The sequence below is a fragment of the Octopus sinensis genome, linkage group LG24, assembly GCF_006345805.1.
Source record: "Octopus sinensis linkage group LG24, ASM634580v1, whole genome shotgun sequence".
NCBI lineage: Eukaryota > Metazoa > Mollusca > Cephalopoda > Octopoda > Octopodidae > Octopus > Octopus sinensis.
Genome location: NC_043020.1, coordinates 15,320,674 through 15,345,323, shown reverse-complemented (window position 1 = coordinate 15,345,323; position 24,650 = coordinate 15,320,674). Strand labels below are relative to the sequence as shown.

Below are 24,650 nucleotides of genomic sequence, written 5' to 3'. Positions count from 1 at the left end.
TCTTTCTGTCTGTCTGTTTGTCTCTGTATCTCTTTATATATCTATCCATCTAACTATCTATCCATTGCTCCATCCATCCATCTGTCCATCCCTCCAACCATTCATTTAGCTATCTGCTCATCTATCTTCCATCCAACCATTCCCCTTGTCATCTATTCATTTTTCCAACTACCCACCTATCTATCCTTCCATCCCTCCCTCCCTTCATCCATCCAAATGAAGGCACATGGCTCAGTGGTTAGAACATGAGGTAGTGAGTTCAATTCCTGGACCAGGCTGCGTGTTGTGTTCTTGAGCAAGACACTTCATTTCACATTGCTCCAGTCCACTCATCTGTAGAAATGAGTCGCAACATCACTGGTGCCAGGCTGTATCAGCCTTTGCCTTTCCCTTGGATAACATCAGTGGCATGAAAAGGGTAGACTGGTATGCATGAGCAACTGTTGGTTTTCCATAAAACAACCTTGCCCAGACTTGTGCTTCAGAGGGGAACTTTCTAGATGCAATCCCATGGTAATTCATGACTGAAAAAGATCTTTACACTTTATCCTTTTTAATCCGTCCATTCTTACATCCTTGTGTCCATCCATCCATTCTTCTAGCTCTCTATCTGTCTGCCCAACTACCCAATGCTCAAACTCTTCAAACATTGCAATTTGACACTTCTTTTTATGGCTGCTTCTGCAGAAGACAATTTAAACCTAAACCCCACCACCATGACCACCACCAAAAAAATGGAAAAGTATTTTATCTGTTTGTTCTTTGCAATACATAATGTCAAGACATCAGTAAATACTTTTAATAAAAAAAACAATTGTTTTGAGAGACCAATTGCAGAATCTACAATGGCTATATTTTATGCATCTCAATTTTCTTTGAGATGTGGGGAATAATTCTGTCTTAACACTGTGGGGAAATCTTTTTTAACAATAATGGTTTCAAATTTTGGTACAAGGCCAGCAATTTCAGGGGAGAGGGTAAGTTGATTACATTGACCCAAGTGTTCAACTGGTACTTATTTTATCAACCCCAAAAGGATAAAAGATAAAGTCAACCTTGGTAAAATTAAAAGTGATGTGTGAAACAGCAACTATTATACTGGAATCACATTTTGGTACAAGGCCAACTATTTTTTGTGGGGTGCAGGTCAATTACTTCAACCCGCGTGTTCAACTGGTACTTATTTTATCAACCCCAAAAAAGATGAAAGGCAAAGGCAACCTCGGTGTGATTTGAACTCAGAATGTAAGGATGGATGAAATGCCACTGAGCATTTTGCCCAGCATGCTAACGATTCTGCCAGCTCACCACCTTCATCTTTTTTTAAATATCAAGTAAAACACAACAATGAATGAAAAACAGATTTATATACATTTTTTTAATAAAAGAAAAAAAATCAAGGGAATTATCTACTACATATTTGGGAAATTCTGTTTGTGGGTGTATTTGTGGAGTTGTTAGCTAACTCCTCCTACATCGTTTTATCGATTTTGATGAAACTTGACATGTGAGTAGAACTCATGTCTAGAAACCTCGTGACATACTCAGATTGTTGAAAAAAATCGATAATAGGGCCCCTGGAAGGGATTCTTATATATATCTATGATTTTATTTTAAAAAAGCAAGGGAAATAACCCATTTGCCCATGGAAGGGATTCTTATATATAGCCAAGGAAAATAACCCATTCATTTTCCTAAATTATTTGGTAAAAATGAAATTGAGTACACTTATTTGTTAGTATTTGAATTGTTAGAGTTATTTTTGCAATTTATCTAGTACAACAAATAGTATTTTCTTAAACAATAGATCCACTTATTTTGGTAATGACTTATTCACAAATATACCAACACTAGCGCCCCTAAGAGTAATATTCTCTGGGAACACACAAAAGCCCTTTTCAGAGTTATTTACTTTGAATTATTATTATCTCATATCTGATTAGCCTGTTATTACCTAACATGCTTCACGAATTTAGTATACATACCTTATTAGTATTTCCTCCTATGTTCTATATACTCTGGGAATTAAAGCCCTTTTCGGGGCTACTTTATTTGAATTCTTACTATCGGGTAACTAATTTCATGTTATTACATAACTGACTTCACAATTTGGGTATTCATAACTTATTGGGAATTCATAAAAACAAGATCCTGTGTAAGACAGTTCGGTATTCTCAATAAATGCACAAAAACTGTTTTAAGGGCTACATACTTTGTATTGTTTTTATTGGATTAGCGAAACAATTATGAGAATAGAACCAAGGGATAAGCCCCACTTTCCTGGGAATTACCATGTATGTCAGCTAGTACATACATAATTGTAAATACCAGTCAGTAACAAAAAAAACCTGTTTTTAATAATCATCAATCATTTTATTCATTAATTCAACAAATTCATTCAGTGCTTGTTTGAGTAAGAATACTATCATCTTTTTAAATGTAATAAGGTAAAAAAATATGAGTGATATATATATAAATATATACATATGTATGTAGGTATGTATAAATTCAATTATGAATTAAAAGTAGTACTAGTGTTGTAAACGTTATCAACTGCACATACTCAGTGTATGTGTTTTGCTTGTTCACTGCGGTACAGAGCTCTGGGAATGGTTCTCTCATGGCACTGGGTGTTAAAACACCTGAAAGTCATAAACAGGTGAACTGGAGAACAAGCAAAACACATTGAATATGTGCAGGAGATAATATATATATATGATACTATTAAAATTTGCTATTTTTTAAATTAAATATCACAGTGTATATTCATCGAGTTTTCCCCAACTTGGCCCACTTTTAAGTTTGACAGGTAACCGGACAGATAATTTCATTGCTGACTCCATTTGTGTCTGAATAATAGTGGCTGCTCTCCTCAAGTCGTACAAACCAACTTCATAAATTAATTCATCATGGATCTGCAGTAAAAGATAAGCCCCTGACGGTTGGTTCAGAAAGCTGCACGGCCTCCGATTTCTTGGAGAACGGCGGCATTTCAAGAGAATGTCTCCATCTAAAATACACGAGGAAAAGAAAATCATAATTACTTTTGTTTGTTTCAGAATTGTTGAACCAGTTGAGAAGACATGCTTTGACATTGAGATTTGTCAACAGGGGTCAAATTTTGACACATTTGAAGAATATTACTTTTCTCCTTTCTTTAGTACATCAGTGTCGCCTTACTGGCATCTGTGCCGGTGGCATGTGTAAAAAGATTCGAGCAAGGTCATTGCTAGTACCGCCTGACTGCCCCACCCCCACGTGCCAGTGGCACGTAAAGGCACCCACTACACTCTCGGAGTGGTTGGCGTTAGGAAGGGCATCCAGCTGTAGAAACTTTGCCAGATCAAGAATGGAGCCTGGTGCAGCCATCTGGTTCGCCAGCACTCAGTCAAATCATCCGCATGGAAAGCGGACGTTAAACAATGATGATGATAACACTGTGTTACACGATTGTTGTCCTTGAGTAGCAAATGTTATTTCCTACCAAAATGCATTTCTGAAAAGATATCACTATAATATGACAGAATTAAATGAATTTAAATCAAATTAAACCTGTCAAGAGAAAATTTTCTAATATTTGAGCAGTATTTGAGTATTCGAGAAGTAACTGACACTAAACTTCATAACCTAGGTTTAACACCCATTCTTCTACACTAGCATAGGTTGGATGGATATTTCTAATTTCGTTAAAAACTCACTCATTACCCATATTGTGTCCACTTTTGTACCCAACGCCATTCCCAGTTTTATTCCTCCTCCTGCAATTTTTTTCCTGTTGCCACCAAAAAGCTTGAAAAATAGATGGCTGCTACACGAGAATGGTAATAATGGCTCTGAATGTTACACAGAGAGCTCATTTGACCAACGAGCAGCTTTACCAAGATCTACCCGAAGTGAGTGAGAAGATTCAGCAGAGAAAAATGGGAATTGCTGATCATTGCATCAGGCACCCAGGAGGACCTGTGTGTCAACTGGTCTCATGGCAGTCAGCTAAATGAAGAATCAACAGAGAAAGAAAACATTGAACTTATGTGGACAACTTGCTTCGGGATAGCGTAATGGCAAAAATTGATGAGGACCACCATAGATGGCATGCTCACATGAAATCACTGAAGTGTCCAGGAGGACAGCCAAACTAAACTAACAACTTGCATCTGTTTAAGAGAAACACTAACAACATTGCTTGCCCTGGACTCGAAAGGCATCTTTCCCCAGACCTAAGAGCAAAAAAAAAAAATACTTACTTTTGGCATGTTCAATCATATTATCCACTGTATGGGGCTGAGAAGACGCAGGAAATGTCTTTATCAATTCATTATCAATGTTTATCATCGCTATCTTCATTAGATCAGCAGCTGAGCCTTGCACTGTTGTATTAACAGCTTGCCTTTCAGCCTGACAATATACAGAATAGAGAAATCTCATAAATTACTCTTATCTCTATATATATAAACAGCAAAATGTCTGTGTGTGTGTCCTTTATACAATTCCACAATTTTTCAGTTAGAGGGCTTGCACTTTCTATGGTCATTCAAAACCGTCCAAGGGTGGTCATGCACATCTTTACATTTCCCCAGTCACCCCGCAAAGCCATTAAAAAAATCAATAGAAGTGACTTTTTTGTGAATTTTCTATCCAAAACCCAATCAAAATGCCCGAAACTTGATACACCAATTGAATGCCAACTAGCTGTATGTGATTGGTCGAAGATTTGGACAGTACTCGCGTGTATGTGCGCACGCACGCAGCTGTATATGCATGCACTAGCACGAAGACCCGGCATTGCCGGGTCATCGTGCTAGTGAGCTATAATATTCTATCATTAATTCCCTTCTACAATAGTAAATAGTAGGTAAAAATATAGAAATCATATTTTGTATTGAGTACAAAAACACAGTGCAGTGTCGACTGATGTTGATGAGTGGATGCTGCCTTTACCTAATATAGAACAACACGTCTTAATCGTTGGGCAGCCATGATTAATGGATCAGACAGCAAGCTGAACAAAGTTTGAATAAAAACCTTCTTTTGAATTGGTTTATGGCAATTACATTAAGACCATACACTGTTTGACAGGATGCTGATTATGTTCCTAAATCAGATGAGAACAAAACATATGAGGTGTTTCCTTTGATCCCCAATTAAGACCAAATTAGTCATAATAGATATACTCTTTTACTCTTTTACTTGTTTCAGTCATTTGACTGCGGCCATGCTGGAGCACCGCCTTTAATCGAGCAACTCGACTCCGGGACTTATTCTTTTGTAAGCCCAGTACTTATTCTATCAGTCTCTTTTGCCGAACCGCTAAGTAACGGGGACATAAACACACCAGCATCGGTTGTCAAGCAATGCTAGGGGGACAAACACAGACACACAAACACACACACGCATATATATATATATATATATATATATAAATATACGACGGGCTTCTTTCAGTTTCCGTCTACCAAATCCACTCACAAGGCATTGGTCGGCCCGGGTTATAGCAGAAGACACTTGCCCAAGGTGCCACGCAGTGGGACTGAACCCGGAACCATGTGGTTGGTTAGCAAGCTACTTACCACACAGCCACTCCTGCGCCTATGGGTTATTGGAGAGAAAAGGTTGAAACCATCCACATTGGGATAACCAGAGGCAACCCCACAATAAAATTACTAACCTGAAGTTTAGAGTATGAATTAGAGCTGTTTATATTGGGTAAATAGCGTTTTCTGCCAGTAATTGTTTTTACATAGCCATCTTGTCTGCATTGTTTTACAGTATTTTGAATGTAAGATTTCATACCTACAAAACAATAAAAATCAAGATCAAGAAACAAGGAAAAAAAATAATAAACATTTAAATGTGATTAACCTATTTGATACCAACTCACCCGAAATAGCCTCTAGCACTGTAGTACAAATGTCCACCAAACCTTAGTCGTAATTTATGTCCCTAACACTAGCTTAATGATAACTAAGTTATTTTACTAAATTCTTTGTTATATTTAAAATAAATTGAAAGAAACACAAAGTATCTCAAAAGAAATATGGTAACAAAAGGGTTAAATAACTGCAATGAGTTGTTGATATAATTTTTCTAATTAATCTCATCTTTGAAGACTAAGCTTTAACCCTTTTGGCATTCAGATTACACTGTCAAATGCAAGGCTTATTTATTCGCATTTGTTTTGAATTAATCATGTATTATCTCGTAACTTGAGAATTCAATGATATGATTGTTTATTTTTAGACTTAACATAGCCAGGTTGAGAATCACTGATTTAAATAGAAGAAGATAGTTGTGTGAAAAAGTGCCACACCCTAGCGGTTGAGGGAACCTGTGGAAGAGGTAGACCCCAGGAAAACCTGGGACAGGTGGTGAAGCACGACCTTCGAACTTTAGGTCTCACCGAGGAAATGTCTAGAGACCGAGACCTATGGAAGAATGCTGTGCGTGAGAAGACTCGGCAGGACAAGTGAGACCATAACCCATGCCCACTACCTGGGATGTAGCCAGTCCACTTATGCATACCTTTCCTTCTTGGGACACAAAACTCTACTTGTGAAGACCTGTTGAGGCAAGTGAGAATCAGAATCAAAATCGAAATCGATCAACATCAATGGAAATTGTAGCTGTGATACCAGTGCCGGTGGCACGTAAAAAGCACCATCCGACCATGGCCATTTGCCAGCCCCGTCCGGCAGCTGTGCCGGTGGCACGTAAAAAGCACCCACTACTCTCACGGAGTGGTTGGCGTTAGGAAGGGCATCCAGCCATAGAAACATTGTCAGATCAGACTGGGCCTGGTGCAGCCTTCTGGCTTCCCAGACCCCAGTTGAACCGTCCAACCCATGCTAGCATGGAAAGCGGACGCTAAATGATGATGATGATAATGATGAAAGTTATACAATTCCTAATAATATTTAATTATAAAATTATTATGGGATTTTTTAAAATATTGAATGTCTTTGGGGGTCCATCTGAGTAAAACAGGATTCAAAGGGGTCTGTAGGAAAAAATTGTTGAGAACTGTAGCAGCACAAATAGCCAGCGTCATATTGGATGAGATCTCGTGGCAGCCATTGCCATCTCTAAGAGTGGAGCGAGACCTCACTTGCATCCATTTGCCATGCGCAAGATCACAACGAAGCTCGCGATGGAGAAAACTATATAAATGGGAAACCGCTTCAGACCAGCCTCTTTTGGCGCTGTTTTACACTGCATCATTGGCTGAACACGAACGCTGGCAGAGTTTTCTGCTTGTCTATCTCCAGTGGCTATGCACCCACACTATCAGAGTTTAACCCTTTAATGTTCAAATTAATATGTCAGAAGTAATCCTTATTCATTTACATTTTAAAAAATTAATCTGGTATTATATTGTAGCTTCAAGATTTGAAAGATGTAATTGTTTATCTTTAGAATGACATTGCAGGGTAGGTGTGAGATACTGGTTCTGGCCAGTTTGAGCATAAAATGAGTAGAATATTTGGGCCAGATATAGCCGGTTTAAACACTATCAGAGTTTAAGATGGTAGCTGAGAGCAGCACATTTCACCTTTCCTGTAAATAAACCAGTTGTAAATAACATTTATGCTTGGAGTCTTTTCTCTTCGTCTGCCGAAAGCCTGAACTACATAAAGAACAAGAAGAAGAATGATGGAAGAAGATGATGTTCCTCCGATATCATAAACCTTGCCTTCCATCACTAAAAAACCAATACAGCCAATGAAATTTTGCCTGCGTTCTAACATGTAAAATTAGAAAAGATAATTTGAAAAATCGCTTCATAATTCTTTTGAAATATGTTGGCTTGGAAATTCATTCCACCAGATAACTTTCATTAAAACTTGTTCATACTGGCAGTGCCATCCTGAGGTGCAGGAGTTTTTAAACATTGAATGACTATGAGGGTCCAGTAAAGTAAAATAGGAATGAAAGGGGTCCATAGGTAAAAAAAAAAATGGGTGAGAATAACTGTTCTAGACATTAGCAAAGCCTTCAATCATATCAGGCATGTAAATCTCCTATTAAAACTTTCCACCTGAGGTTCCACTCATCTCTTGGAATCATCATCATCATCATCATCATCATCGTTTAGCGTCCGCTTTCCATGCTAGCATGGGTTGGACAGTTCAACTGGGGTCTGGGAAGCCAGAAGGCTGCACCAGGCCCAGTTTGATCTGGCAATGCTTCTACAGCTGGATGCCCTTCCTATCGCCAACCACTCCATGAGTGTAGTGGGTGCTTTTTACGTGCCACCGGCACAGGTGCCAGACGAGTCTGGCAAATGGTCATGATCAGATGGTGCTTTTTATGTGCCACCGGCATGTAATGGTATGCCAGTGACATGTAAAAGCACCTCTGCTGGTGACACATAAAAGGCACCTGTGCCAGTGACATGCTGAAGGCACCCATGCAGTGACATGTGAAAGACACCCAGTACACTCTGTAGGGTGGTTGGCATTAGGAAAGGCATCCAGCCATAGAAATCAAGCCAAAAGAGACTGGAGACTGGTGCAGCTGTCCAACTTACAAGCTCCCGTCAAACCATCTGAACCCATGCCAAGTATGGAAAATGGACACTAAATGATGACAATGACGATGATGATGATGAAAGCACATCTTTAGCATAGCTACAACTGCAAGTCAATGACAGACCCTTCTTTTCAAGCCCAGAAAACATTTCAGTTCCCCACCAGCTACTGACACTCTACAAGATTCAAATCAACATGTTTGCTCTCCCAGTGGAGCATTTGTCAAATTTGTAATCCAGATTTTTGGGCTGCAGTCAGAAGCATTACTTTACCTACTGGAATGTGAGGCATTTGTGAGGGACATGGTGAACTTGTTGGTTGGAAAGGCGGCGAGCTTGGTAGAAACGTTAGCACGCCGGGCAAAATGCTTAATGGTATTTTGTCTGCCGCTATGTTCTGAGTTCAAATTCCGCCGAGATCGACTTTGCTTTTCATCTTTTCGGGGTAGATAAATTAAGTACTAGTTACGCACTGGGGGCGATGTAATCGACTTAATCCATTTGTCTGTTCTTGTTTGTCCCCTCTATGTTTAGCCCCATGTGGGCAGTAAAGAAATAAGAACTTGTTGGTTGGAGTCATCTCAACCCACCCCAGGTGAATACCATCACAAGTACGTCTTTCCTGTATGTATTGATCTGCAACAATTTAAATAGAATGTTAACAGCATCAAGCTCACTGGGGTCATAAGCAACAGCCCTTCCTCCAAACACTAAATGTAAAAATCTAAATGTTGAGAGCATACATTCTAAAGTTAACAACCTGTAATAGACGCAGGAGTGGCTGTGTGGTAAGTAGGTTGCTTACCAACCACATGGTTCCAGGTTCAGTCCCACTGCGTGACACCTCGGGCAAGTGTCTTCTACTATAGCCTCAGGCCGACCAAAGCCTTGTGAGTGGATTTGGTAGACGGAAACTGAAAGAAGCCCGTCGTATATATGTGTATATATATATATATATATATATATATATATGTGTGTTTGTGTGTTTGTGTGTCTGTGTTTGTCCCCCTAGCATTGCTTGACAACCGATGCTGGTGTGTTTACGTCGCTGTCACTTAGCGGTTCGGCAAAAGAGACCGATAGAATAAGTACTGGGCTTACAAAGAATAAGTCCTGGGGTCGAGTTGCTCGACTAAAGGCGGTGCTCCAGCATGGCCGCAGTCAAATGACTGAAACAAGTAAAAGAGTAAAGAGTAATACAGCCTACAGCTGCATACATGTCCAGAAATAAAACTCTTGATGACAAATGGAGATTAAAATGATTTGAGCATAATGTAAATATTAATCTTGAAAAGCATTTTTTCTTCTCCTAAAATTTGATCTCAAATTGTAGAGGGAAGACCAAGGAAGACATGGGACAAAGTGGTGAGAAAGGAACTTCAAATATTGGGCCTCACAGAGGGGATAACAAGGGACTGAGACTTCCAGTGGTTTGTTGGGCTTGAGAAGACACATCAAGCATGCATACAGGCATTGTCCTTTGCATCCCTCATCAGCTGAGTGGTCTTAATCTTGTAGGCTCATGGGTGCTGGTGCCACATAAAAAGCACCTGTACCATTGTCATGTAGAAGTACCCATGCCAGTTCTGCGTAAAAGCACCCAATATATTGTGTAAAGTGGTTGGCATTAGGAAGGGCATCCAGCTATGGAAACCAAGCCAAAACAGATATGGAGCCCAGGCAGGACTTCAGCTGGCCAGCTCCTGTGAAACCGTCCAACCCATGCCAACATGGAAAATGGATGTTAAATGATGATGATGATGATGTCAAAATAATTATAATTTTATTAATTAAACAGCTCCATCCGAGTGGGATCACTGCCAGAGCAGCTGTCTGGCTTCCATGCTGGTGGCATGTAAAAAGCACCATTTGAGCGTGATCGTTACCAGCATCACCTTACTGGCACGTGAACAAAACATTCAAGCGAGGTCATTACCAGTGCCGCTGGATTGACTCCTGTGTAGGTGGCATGTAAAAAGCACCATTTTCGAGCGTGGCCATTGCTTGTACTGCCAGACTGGCCCTCGTGCCGGTGGCACGTAAAAGCACCCACTACACTCTCGGTGCGGTTGGCGTTAAGAAGGGCATCCAGCTGTAGAAACTCTGCCAGATCAAGATTGGAGCCTGGCGCAGCCATCTGGTTTGCCAGTCCTCAGTCAAATCGTCCAACCCCTGCTAGTATGGAAAGCAGACGTTAAACGATGATGATGATGATGAAACTTATTTCAGTAAACTGCCAGGTGAGATACATTATGTGACTGTCAAAATTTTACTAACCAGGGTATTTAGATTTGAATGTTTCCATGAAGACTGTAGCATCATTTTCCTCTACATTTAATGCATCACCCAAAGCCTTGGCACCAATACCATATATCATGCCATAACAAATCTGAAATGTAGGATGGTGAAATCTTTAAAGACAACAAAAAAATTTCTCTTTAATGAGTAAGTTGGGAGAGGAAAGGAAAGTGGTGAGCTGGTTGTCATTAGAACATTACACAGAAAGTCTTGAGATTTTCCTTCTGGATATCTGTACTCTGAGTTCAAATCCTACCAAGGTCAACTTTGCACTTGCATCCTTTTGGGATCAATAAATATTATGCCAGTTCAGAATAGTGGATTGGTGGAATTGTTAAAGCATCAGAAGAAATGTAGTATTTGTGTCTGGTTCTTTGTGGATGGATGGATGGATGGATGGACAGACGGACAGACAGACAAATGCATGTATATATGTGTCCAAGTGACAAAAGCAAAGTTTGAAGGGAATAGTAGTCATTGCCTTTGATTTCTAAATAGAAACAAATAGGAAATAAGACTTACTGACCGAAGACAAAAAACAAATTTAATTTTGTTACTGTGTAACAAAAAGAGCTGTGTAAGTGGTATGGAACATGGAACTTAAGCACACAGCTAGAAAACAACAATAAATGACAAAAATGTTAGAACCTGCTTGGCTTGTTGTCTTTGTTTGTCTGTGACTTGTTCCACAGGAATATTCTTCCATTCTGAAGTGATTAATTTAAAGACATCGCAATCTCTATTAAGTATATTCGTCAATTTCATGTCCTTCGACAGGTGAGCAATGATTCTAAGTTCTAACTGTGAATAGTCAGCAGCTACAAGGATGCCACCTACAGGATATAAAAGGAGATTTTATTTCAGGAATTGTTTTGATGAAAGACAAATTTTAACTAGTTTTAGCTGTTATATCAGTAGTTCTCAACTAGGGTCCATTTGAGATTTGGATCTTTATCTTTTGACCGACAGAGTTAAAAAATAATTTTTTGTAACTAAATAACTTTCAAGCTTCGGACACTGGTAGAATGTGTCATATAAAACATCTTTTACTCTTAGCATTTTTGAGAAAAATTTATATTTACGAAGTAATTTCACGTCAAAGTAGTCCTATTTCGGTAATTTCAACCAATCAATGACGTGTATTCAGCTGAATAAAATTTTTGAGAAAAATTATATTTACGAAGTAATTTCATGTCAAAGTAGTCCTATTTCGGTAATTTCAACCAATCAATGACGTGTATTCAGCTGAATAAAATTACTGCCGTTGTTTGTTAACAAGAACTTCCCGCAGTTCTTCACACATTTTGGATAAATTAATTTAAAATAAAACCTTTTACATGGTACCATCACCAGTGTTTTCACAGCACCATCACCAATGCTTTTTATAGGGCTCAAGTAGCAGTGCTAAGTTATCTATTTAAAGCGGTGCTCTGCAACCGGTATGCCATGGCACACGGGTGTACCACTAGATGATGCTAGGTGTGCAACAATGTTGTGACCCCCTTCGGTTATGACTGACTGTGGGATTGCACCTAGAAAGTTACCCTCCCAGGCACAAGTCCGAGCGAGGTTGTTTATGGAAGACCAGCAGTCACCCATGCATACCGGCCTCCCCTCCCCACACCACCAGCATCATCCAAGGGGAAGGCAAAGGCTGATACAGCTTGGTACCTGTGATGTCGCAACTTATTTCTACAGATGAGTGAACTGGAGCAACATGAAATAAAGTGTCTTGCTCAAGAACACAACATGCAGCCAGGTCCAGGATTCAAACTCACAACCTCACGATCGTAAGCTCGACGCTCTAACCACTGAGCCATGCACCTTCACAATGTAACCTGAAGATAATTATTTCCCCATACTTTTAGTTATATTTATAGTTCAGGTGTGCTGCCAAATTTTGAAAAGAATATAAGTGTACCGCAAGTGAAAAAAGGTTGCCGAGTACTGATTTAACCCTTTTGTTACTAACCCGGCCAAAACCGGCTCTGGCTCTGTGGTAAAATGTCTTGTTTTCATAAGTTTTAAATTAAAATATTCCACCAAGCCTTAGTCGCAATTTATGTTCCTAACACTAGCTGAATGATAATTAAGTTATTTTACTAAATTCTTTGTTATATTTAAAGTAATTAAAAGAAACACAGAGCATCATCATCATCATCGTTTAACGTCCGCTTTCCATGCTAGCATGGGTTGGACGGTTCAAATGGGGTCTGGGAAGCCAGAAGGCTGCACCAGGCCAGTCAGATCTGGCGGTGTTTCCACAGCTGGATGCCCTTCCTAACGCCAACCACTCCGTGAGTGTAGTGGGTGCTTTTTATGTGCCACCGACACAGGTGCCAGACGAGGCTGGCAACAGCCACGATCAGATGGTGTTTGTTACGTGCCACCAGCATGGAGGCGAGTCGATGCGGTGCTGGCTACAGCCAATAAATACAGTAACGAAAGGGCTAAAGCAAAATCCAGACTTTTTAATTGTGCTTAAGGGTTTTAAAGGCTACAGGTTACTTGTCCTTTGTCTAAAATAACATAGATTACCTTCAAAAGGAACAAAAGCATTTCTCATGCTGACAGCAAAAGATTGACCACAATTGGATTTCGTCTGTCGCTTACAATGACGATGTTTTGATTTTCTTGCATCAGGAACCGTGACAGGAGTTTCTTTTATTACATCTAAAAATAAAAATTGTTTCCAATGTTTTGGTGATAATTCTAAAACCATAAAAAACTAACAAGAAATATGGATATAATACAGAAAGTAGGTAATAATTGTTGTTATTATTATTCAACTCCAAGATTTAGCAGACTTTTAATCGAAGGTGTTTCACTCATGATCATTATGTTTTTTTTTTATTTAATCAATGTCCAAGACACCACATTACATAATGTAGTTATCTGCTATTTCTAGCAGCCCTAGTGACCACGTAGAAGCTTCTTTGTCGACATGTTGACTATAATAATGATGACACCAACATGCTTAACCCTTTAGCAATCAGATTACTATGTCAAAAGTAGTGCTTTTTATATTGTTTTGAATTTATCAAACATTATCTTGTAGCTTGAAAATTTCAGTGACATGATTATTTACTTTTAGAATGACATTGTAGGGTAGGTGTGAGAAGCCTGATCAGGTCAGTTTGACCATAAAACAGTAGAAGATTTCAACCTGATATTCCTTTATTCTTTTACTCGTTTCAGTCATGTGACTGTGGCTATGCTGGAGCATCGCCTTTAGTTGAGCAAATCGACCCCAGGACTTATTCTTTGTAAGCCTTGTACTTATTCTATCGGTCTCTTTTGCTGAACCACTAAGTTATGGGAACGTAAATACTCCAAGCGATGTTGGGGGGACAAACACAGTCACACAAACATATACACACACATGCATATATATATATATATATATATATATACACACACACACATATATATATATATACATATATACGATGGGCTTCTTTCAGTTTCTGTCTACCAAATCCACTCACAAGGCTTTGGTGGGCCCGAGGCTATAGTAGAAGATACTTGCCCAATGTGCCACGCAGTGGGACTGAACCCGGAACAATGTGGTTGGTAAGCAGGCTACTTACCACACAGCCACTCCTACGCCTTTTGAATACAAAAGGGTCAAGTCCACAAGAGAGATGAATAAATAAGTGAAGTAAAGCCTTTGATCATAAGTCTGGATTAATCAAGGTCGATCTGGGGGAGAAGAGTAGGAACAACAACAACAACGACAACAATGATGACAAGAACAACAACAACTGACCTGGTAGATCAATTTGAAAATCTTTGGGAATGTTCTGAAGATTTGGGTCAAACATACTAATGCGTCCAGTTGCTGTGTGAAGCTGGCAAATACTGAATATTCGATACATGTTCATTTTGGCTAAGTGTACCTTGGCTTTCAATAGCGGAAATACAACTTTTGTGAGTGAGTTTGTAATTTGACGCCATTCCAGGATCACACTTGGCAATCGATGATACACTTTGAGCTTTTCAAGAATTTGCTTGGAAGTGCTGAAATGAGATTTAAAACCTGCAAGCCTTCTTTTTGGTCCCAGAGTTTTATATGGTACTTTTGGAACAGCAGCATTTGGGTTACCATTTACAGGTAGTTGTAGTTCAAGATACAGAACCTAAAACAAAAAGAATAATCATAACCAAAATCAAGATTAAAATTAAAGGTATGCAAAATGACACCCACACTCTCTCTTACCATGATCTACCTTCAACCACTCACTTTCTTTTTCATTCCCTCCTCCCCATCTCTCTCTCTTCCTCCTCATTGACACAGATCACTCTCTTAAGATCTTTGCTCTCTGTGAATCATAGACCACTGACAACTTTTCATTGTTCGCGAACACAGAAGGGACTAAATACAAAGTAGAGCTTTTCTTTTTGGGAGGAAGAAGAGAGAAAAAAGTGGGTTGAATTTCGATCAAAAGGGATCGTGGGAAAAAACGCCGATCAATAGGGATTGTGTATCACAGAAATGTCAATGCAGAAAGGGAAAACAGATTAGGTTTATCTGTGGAAAGAAAAGCCTACGGAAAAGACCACGGTTAACTCTGGGTAGGTCTTCTTGAGTACCGTAATGCACCACATATCTCAGTCCTCTGTCATCTCCTTTGTAAGACTCAGTATTTTGATATTAGCCCTTAATACTTTATAGAATGTTTTCCTGGGTCTCAGTCCCCTATAACACTCATATCAATACTCTTGCTTTTATTTGTCCTTCAATCATGTCTGTATGGAATGAACAGAGGCAATGTAGGATAGAGAGGACTCTAATTTTGCCAAAGAAATGACAACCACTCTGTGCAGGTGCCATGAAGAAGAATGCATCTGTAAAATGGTTGGTGTTAGGAAGGGCATCTAAGTTTAGAAACATAAGATATGATTTTTCAGTGTTGTCTAAAAAAAGGCAGTAACTCCAAACAAGCTGATTTGGGCTATCACAATTTTTCCAACTCATACCAGCATGAAAAACAGATATAAACTGATGATGGTGATGATAGTAAAAACTAAGCTGAGGCATTTAGAAACATATTCAATGCAAGAGTTTAAACCAAGAATTCTCAACCATTTTTACAGATACGTCTTTCAAAATTTTCTATTTTGTTTTTCACCTATTCACTTACTCTTTTACTTGTTTCAGTCATTTGACTGTGGCCATGCTGGAGCACCGCCTTTAGTTGAGCAAATCATCCCCGGGACTTATTCTTTGTAAGCCTAGTACGTATTCTATCGGTCTCTTTTGCTGAACTGCTAAGTGACGAGGACATAAACACACCAGCATCGGTTGTCAAGCAATGCTAGAGGGACAAACACAGACACACAAAGATACACACACACACACATACATATATACATTTATACGATGGGCTTCTTTCAGTTTCCATCTACCAAACCCACTCAAAAGGCTTTGGTCAGCTCAGGGCTATAGTAGAAAACACTTGCCCAAGATGCCATGCAGTGGGACTGAACCCGGAACCATGTGGTTGGCAAGCAAGCTACTTACCACACAGCCACTCCTGCGCCTATTGATATGAGTGTGATAAGTGACTGAGACCCAGGAAGATATGTTATAAAGTATTAAGGGCCAATCTCAAAATGCTGAGTCTTACAAAGGAGATGACAGAGGACTGAGGTATGTGGTGCATTGCTGTTCTCAAGAAGACCTGCCCAGAGTTAAGAACAATGAAACGTTGTCAGTGGCCTTGTGAAGGTTTACAAAAGAACTCTCTGAAAGAACATGTTAAACTTGGCAAAACATAAGAGAAAGAAGCCTAGCTGTCTTTTGCATTAAATACATTGATCGTGGCCGTTGCCAGCCCCGCCTGGACCCTGTGCCGGTGGCACGTAAAAAGCACCATCTGATCATGGCCGTTGCCAGCCTCGCCTGGCCCCTGTGCCGGTGGCACGTAAAAAGCACCATCTGACCGTGGCCGTTTGCCAGCCCCGTCTGGCAGCTGTGCCGGTGGCATGTAAAAAGCACCCTCTACACTCACGGAGTGGTTGGCGTTAGGAAGGGCATCCAGCCGTAGAAACATTGCCAGATCAGACTGGGCCTGGTGCAGCCTTCTGGCTTCCCAGACCCCAGTTGAACCGTCCAACCCATGCTAGCATGGAAAGCAGACGCTAAATGATGATGATGATGACATCTAAACCAAAATTTTATCATGGACCCCTAAAATAATGCTGTAGACAGCGCTGGATTAACCATTAAGCAAAATAAGCATGTGCTAGGACATCAAGAGAAGTAGGGTACCACAGAAATGGTAAATGGTTTACAGTACAAAAGAAATCACTTTAAACTTGCTAAAATAATATTCAGAGTGCCTTATCTCTATTAAATATAGAAGCAGATGTGTTACGTGAAATTAATTTTCAGGGGCTGATCAAAGACTGCAATTAAAAAAAGTGGGAGAAAACTTTTCAAATATAAATAAAGTAGAAGTATAGAAAAATAAACATTATTTTCCATCTTACTGTTAGTTCTGATTCATTTTGAAAAATAAAAATTTATACTGTGTCTTATCATTGTTTATATTTTGAATTCCATATATATGGAAGCACCAAAATCTTTTAAGTGCATAGGGCCTCTATGGGTCATAATCCGGCTCTGGCTGTAGATCCCCAATTAGCTATTTTGCTTGCTTGGACCTCTAGGGGGTTGTATAGACCCCAGTTGAGAATTACTGATTTAAACAAATCACATACCTTTGAAATATCATCTGTGGATGACAAACTGAATGGATGACCAGATAGACTGTAAGCTTCTTCTTCAAGAGTACTGATTTTGGCTTGCATAATATTCTTCTGAACTTCACTCTCTTCAGTGCTGAATCCTGGGGAGACAGAAATTTAGAGATGAAGAGAATAATTTACAGTTTAGTAAAGAAAAGTGGAGAGTTTTTTTCATTTTACTTAAATGGCCGAGTCAGAAGGTGAAAGGCAGGCTGAGAATGGTGGGAAGAAAATAGGAAGTTGTTCTAAGAATGAAGACCAAGCCTAAATGCTTATAACAGAACAAACTCTGCTAAAGCCACCCCAAGGGCCATGTGGTGGTTTTAAACTAGGTTCTGGGTGATGGATTAAGTCTACTACCCAAGAACAGGAATGGTACCTACAACGTGTTTTCCACAGTTTCATCTTCTAAAATTTCACTAACTAGGCTTTGGCTGACCTTTGACTGGCTTCCATGCCGGTGGCATGTTAAAAGCACCAACCGATCATGGCCGCTGCCAGACTCCCCTGGCACCTGTGCCGGTGGCACGTAAAAAGCACCCACTACACTCACGGAGTGGTTGGCGTTAGGAAGGGCATCCAGCTGTAGAAACCTTGCTAGATCAGACTGGAGCTGGTGCAGCCTCCTGGCTTCCCAGACTCCAGTTGAACCGTCCAACCCATGCTAGCGCGGAAAATGGACGTTAAATGATGATGATGATGAAGCTATAGTAGAAGATATTTTCCCCAAAGTGCAACAAAGTGGAAAAGATTAGGAAAATTAAGAAAAATAAAGATAAATATTGTCTTTTAATAAATAGCTAAAAAGAATGGTGGAGAGAAAACAAACAAAAATATACCAAATCCATTCAGCTCCATTCGACTAATTGTGTTAATGAGAGGCATCTCAACATTAATAAACGGTTCATACAACTGTTCTTCTGTCAAAGTTTCTTCAAGATGTTTCATTAGATGCCATATCAAGACAGCTTCAGTAGTGCAACGTCGTCTCCCAGGGCTGGCATTTGTTGGGGTCAATCCCAAACTACCATGGCCATGATTTCCACCAATATCTGAAACAAAAGAAAATGAGAAATATAACAGAGTCTTTTGAATAGAGTCTCAGTGTTGTATGTAGCAAGTGTTGTAATATGCACGTTGGCTTTAAAATGGGTTGAAAGACTACAACAGATTCTGAACCCTTTGAGAATTTATCTTAGGAACTTGCAGTAATTCTGAACCAGTTGAGAACCACTAATTTAAATAGTTACTTGCACTATGACCCGGCACCGGGTCATAGTGCTAGGGCATGCACACATACACGTGAGTACTCTCCAAATCTCTGACCAATCACATACAGCTAGCTGGCATTCAATTGGCGTATCAAGTTTCGGGCATTTTGATTGGGTTTTGGATAGAAAATTCACAAAAAAGTCACTTCTATTGATTTTTTAATGTCTTTGCGGGGTGACTGGGGAAATGTAAAGATGTGCACGACCACCCTTAGATGGTTTTGAATGACCATAGAAAGTGCAAGCCCTCTAACTGAAAAATTGTGGATTTGTATAAAGGACACGCATGCAGACATTTTGCCATTTATATATAGAGAGATTATGAAAACTTAATAATATATGTAGAGAATAAAGTTGTGTTCCTGATTATGAAATTAAATAATGTTTAAACGCTAAAGGATTAAATTAAGTAAGATAATAAATAATTAAGAAACACTAACTCACCATCAAGAATATGCTGTACTGATGGCAGATAGGAGAAGATTAGTTGGTGAAAGTTATACTCTTTTGCACCAGGGTCTAACAACCAACTAGCAATTTTCGGGTCCATGAAGGTATATCTGGGTGCCACTGAGGTAGTAGTGGTTACAGCACGGTAAGTTGCCTTTGCATCAAAGGCTACAATTTTTATATCACTATGACTGTGTGCAGTAAAAATCTTTCTAAGTGCCTGCAGTCTCTCGTCAATACTAATGGTTGTGTCAATTGGTGGTGGTGCAAGGGTGTCATCAGGTTCATCTATTGAAATATTTGAACAAACAAAAACAGAATATGATAAAACAGAGTAGGATAAAACAATATTGAGACCCCCCTTCGGTCATGACTGACCGTGGGATTGCACCTAGAAAGTTACCCTCCCAGGCACAAGTCCGGACAAGGTTGTTTATGGAAGACCAGTAGTCACCCATGCATACCGGCCTCCCCTCTCCATGCCACCAGTGTTATCCAAGGGAAAGGCAAAGGGCTGATACAGCTTAGCACCTGCGACGTCGCAACTCATTTCTACAGCTGAGTGAACTGGAGCAACGTGAAATAAAGTGTCTTGCTCAAGAACATAACATGCAGCCGGTCCGGGATTCGAACTCACAACCTCACGATTGTAAGCTCGACGCTCTAACTACTGAGCTATGCGCCTTCACTTAACAATATAGAGTATGATAATGTATGATAAAACAATACAGGAAAAACAACAATTAGTGATAGAATAATTAATTAATTTATATTGTAGTTTGTCAACATGCTCTTCTGGCTGTGTAATGTCAGTGTACACATGAACAGAGCAATAGTGTATTGAGGAAAAAGTTAAGCATAAGAATAAGATGCAGTGTGCAAGAGAGGAGACTGTTGGTTTGGTCATGTGATGCAAATGGATGTAGATAATTGCATACAAAAGTGCCAACCTCTTAAAGTGGATGGAACTTGTGGAAGAGGGAGACCCAGGAAGACAAAATTGATACTGATGCAGGTGCCACATTAAAAGCATTCATACAGCTGTCACATTAAAAAAAGCTGGTGCTGACGCCACATAAAATGCACCCAGTACACTCTGTGGAGTGGTTGGCATTAGGAAGGGCAGCCAGTTGTAGAAACCATGCTAGAACAGACAATAGAGCCTGGTGCAGCGCACGACCATATCAGCTCCAGTCAAAAGTCCAACCCATGCCAGCATGAAAAACTGACATTAATTTGCAATGATGATGATGGTAAGAGCTTCAATAGTATCACATTAAGACTAACAGAGAAAGCAGACTTTGTGGCACAGGAGCAGCAAACATTAAGAACAGACAAGGAATAGATTTTAAAGTGATCATCATCATCATCATCGTTTAACGTCCGCTTTCCATGCTAGCATGGGTTGGACGATTTTGACTGAGGACTGGTGAAGCAGATGGCTGCACCAGGCACCAATCTTGATCTGGCAGAGTTTCTACAGCTGCATGCCCTTCCTAACACCAACCACTCCGAGAGTGTAGTGGGTGCCAGTCAGGCGATACTGGCAGAAACTTTAGCACGCTGGGCGAAATGCTTAGCGGTATTTCGTCTGCCGCTACGTTCTGAGTTCAAATTCCGCCGAGGTCGACTTAGCCTTTCATCCTTTCGGGGTCGATTAAATAAGTACCAGTTACGCACTGGGGTCGATATAATCGACTTAATCCGTTTGTCTGTCCTTGTTTTTCCTCTCTGTGCTTAGCCCCTTCTGGGTAGTAAAGAAATAGGTACTGGCAATGACCTCGCTCGAATCTTTTTACACGTGCTACCAGCACAGGTGCCAGTGAAGCAACGTTGGTAACGATCATGCTCGAATGGTGCCCTTTTACATGATAAGGGATAATATTGGGAGTGCGAAATGAGTGACGAGACTAGCAATTTCTAGGGAGAGGGTAAGTCGTTTACGCCAACCCCAATGTTCAAATAGTACTTATTTTAACAATTCTGAAATGATGAAAGGCAAAACTGACCTCAGCGGAATCTGGACTCAGAATGTAAAGACAGACAAAAATGTCGCATAGCATTTTGCTCAATGTGCTTAATGATTCTGCCAGTTCACTGCCTTTATAATAATAATCCTTTCCACTGTAGGAACAATGTCTGAAATTTCAGGGGAAGGGGATAAGTTGATTACTTTGACCCCAGTCCACAATTGGTACTTATTTTATTGACCCTAAAAGGATGGAAGGAAAAAATCAACTATCGCATAATTTGAACTCAGAACATAAAGATGAACAAAATTCCAGTGAGCTAACAATTCTGACATCTCATTGCCTCCTCCAGCTCAGTAATTAACAACAGTAAATGTTCATTTAAATTTTATGACTCACCTATTGAGTTGTCTTTTGTTAAGGCTACATAATAAGCATCATGTTTGTTCCAGCATACAGCAAAACCAGCCACAAGCGAACCTTCAAACTTTAGAGTATCCTTATCATTCAAATGTTTCAACGGGACTCCTTTTAAACAGAAAATTTTGTTCTCAGAATCAATACTAAATAAAATTATTGGACAAGTCAAAAAATATAAATTGTAATAATTGTTTTAACAGTCTACTGACAAATACAACATTCAGCTGGTCAAGATATTACACAGAATTTAATTAAGTCTCGCACATCGTTGAGCTAAATTGAAATCTCAATCTGAATGTTTCATCACCAACTAAATACAATGGGTTCTTACCTTGCATGAAATTTGCCCCAATTCCTGTGTCAGCATCTTGTGGTAGATTTTCACAACCAATTGATAGCGCATATTTTTGTTTGGTAAGCCATTCAGCTATAAAAGTATCAAATAGACTGTGACTGGAACAAACATCGATAATGGTAAATTCTGCTTGAGAGCATGGTTGGCTAGCGTCACACAAGGGGACCACTTTATTATTTGCCTGTTGATCAATATCTAAAACTTCTTCTAGGTTTTCAATTCCATCAACTTCCATAGGCTTTAAACAATCAGAGTTCATATTGGATTTTTTTAAGCATTTAGTAAATTGGTCTGTTGTTGTTAAAACTGTATTAGAATGGCAGCCTGCATTTATAGTTTTCTTTGAATGCAAACTTTTTGCAGCAGAAGAGTTTGTTGTAGAGTAAACTTGGCCAGTTGTCTCGTTATTATTATTAGTTTTATTTAATACTGAAGATGAACTGAGCTCCATAGTTTTAGAATCCTTACTACGAAAAAGAGTTGGGGTACTAACAGATGAAAGATCAAGAGATAAAGAAAAAAGATCTGGAGGTGTTGATGGACTAAAATCATTGTTGCTGTTATCATAATTCATAAGATTGACTTCCTCACTTTTTTCCTCAGAGAAACTTGTTTCAGAGTTAGAAGAGTTTCTTTTACGTTTTTTAATGGAAATCATAGACTCATCTAAATTTCTACGACATGGTCTACTTGTCACATTTTTTTGAGATTCTAATGCATTAGCAGGAGCATTATTATTTATACCATTTACTTTTATAATTTCAGAATGATGATTCTTTCCAAAAGCATTCTTTGTTTCAGCTGGAAGAAGTTTTTCTATCAAAGTTGCAGTAAGAGATTCACCAAATACATCTTCAGTTTTATCAGAACAATTTTGATTCTCGAAAATATCAATAGGCAAAGGTGTAAATAGGTCTTCATTAGATTGGTTGATATACTTATTTGTTTCATAGTCCTTGGCAGATCTATTACCATCAAATGAACAAGCTTTTTTTGCCTCATTCTCTTCAAAAGACTGAAATAAATCATTTTCCTCAACTGATGAATTATGAAAACTCAGATTTTCATCGTAGGCAATCCTCTCATGACAGCTTGCAGGTAACAACAAACTGGGTTCATGTGATACTCCAAAGGTGCTGTTGGAAATCTGAAATATTTCCAAATTCGGTGATTTTTCTTTATCTTGAACTGTGAAACAAGAATTTTCAAATATTTCTTTAGCATTTTCAGACATTAATAATGATTGCTTTCCAAAATGAACACATTCATCTCCTTGAACTCTGACTTTAGTTTCAGGATGTTTATCTTCGGCAAAAAGAAGTGGAGAAGTTTCTTGATTGCTAATCATTTTTTGTTTTTGCTCGTTAACATTTTTCTCAGCAATCTGAAGCATCTGGGTGTCCAGTTCAAAACTGTCGCCAAAAATATCTAAATTCGATATGTCTGCACAGAAATCAACATCAGTTGAATTCTCTGGATTGTTTTGGTTAGATTTACCACTGGATTCCACATGTGACTCTCTACTTAGAGTTTTCAGTTGATCATGAAATTCTCCTCCATTAGGAGTTAGTAATTGCTCACATACATTCTCATGAACCTCGGTTATATTTTGGGAAAACTTTTCTAAGTTTTCTGTTTTGTTTTTTTTACTGCTACTTGATCTGAGAAGCAAGAGTTTTGTCTCAGAATTCAATTGATGGTTCCTGTCTCTTCCCATATCATCAACATTTGAAAAAACTTTGTCCTTGTTCTTTGTGCTGTCTGGTTCAGATATATCATTGCTATTGACTGGGAAAATAGTTCTTGCATTAGAATGAACTTCAGGCTTGGATATTGTAGATTTGTAAGTAGTGCTCAATACGTGATTTTCTGTGGTATTGTTTTGAATAAATTCTTGAGAAGAATTCAGATTTTCAGAACATTGCTTCTCTTGTAAATCTAAAATTATTTTCCCTAATATGTTTGTTGAAGAGTTTATTGTCAAAGCAGAAAAATCAGCACCTGAATGACTGTTACTAACTGAAAGATTAGTAACTGATTGACTATTACCATCTACCAAGTGATTCCCAAAATTGGTTAAATGAGGGTTTTCAGATAAATTAGAATTAGAGTTCATTTCTAGATTGCATGCATTTGGTTCATTTCTGGATTGTGTGATTGTCTGTGCTAAGCCAGAGACCTGAGGCACTGATGCAGACTCAGTCCACTTCAGTTCAACTCCACCAAGACCATCTTCAATGATATGTTTAGCTTCTTTGATAATTCTTAATGCTGCTTCTTGTGCAGTCATGCCTTGACAGCCGTGTAACCAAATACAACGACTTTTCCGTAATCTCTTCAAAGCCTCCCATTCTGTTTCATCTTCGGTCTGTTTATTACTAAAACAAATAATTACATATATATATAAATCAGAAGTCTTATCAAAATTGATTTTTAACTAGGACTCAGAATGAAGTAACAGAATGCAATTTTATATGTAAAAATACACATACAATGTGTGTGTATATATACACACACACTCACATATATACATATATGTAATCTTCAATATGGATACAATGTGTGTTAGTGTGTACACACACACACAAACATATATATATAACTGTCTC

The 24,650-nt window shown here is 39.0% G+C and overlaps 1 protein-coding gene across 2 annotated transcripts in view; it reads right to left on the bottom strand.

Moving 5' to 3' along the window:
* Positions 1-2,351: 2,351 nt before the first annotated feature.
* LOC115224089 (DNA polymerase theta-like) overlaps positions 2,352-24,650 on the bottom strand; it is a 59,793-nt gene continuing 37,494 nt past the window's right edge. For both annotated transcript variants that reach the window (XM_029794891.2, XM_036512810.1), the window contains exons 18-29: positions 22,018-24,419; positions 21,666-21,794; positions 19,291-19,584; positions 18,415-18,627; positions 17,549-17,676; positions 14,592-14,961; positions 13,361-13,495; positions 11,471-11,655; positions 10,802-10,913; positions 5,666-5,790; positions 4,245-4,395; positions 2,352-3,010 (exon numbers count right to left, since the gene is read on the bottom strand). In XM_029794891.2, the coding sequence (XP_029650751.1) occupies positions 2,754-3,010; positions 4,245-4,395; positions 5,666-5,790; positions 10,802-10,913; positions 11,471-11,655; positions 13,361-13,495; positions 14,592-14,961; positions 17,549-17,676; positions 18,415-18,627; positions 19,291-19,584; positions 21,666-21,794; positions 22,018-24,419 (4,501 nt within the window). In that variant the 3' untranslated portion in view covers positions 2,352-2,753. The remainder of the gene's footprint in view (positions 3,011-4,244; positions 4,396-5,665; positions 5,791-10,801; positions 10,914-11,470; positions 11,656-13,360; positions 13,496-14,591; positions 14,962-17,548; positions 17,677-18,414; positions 18,628-19,290; positions 19,585-21,665; positions 21,795-22,017; positions 24,420-24,650) is intronic.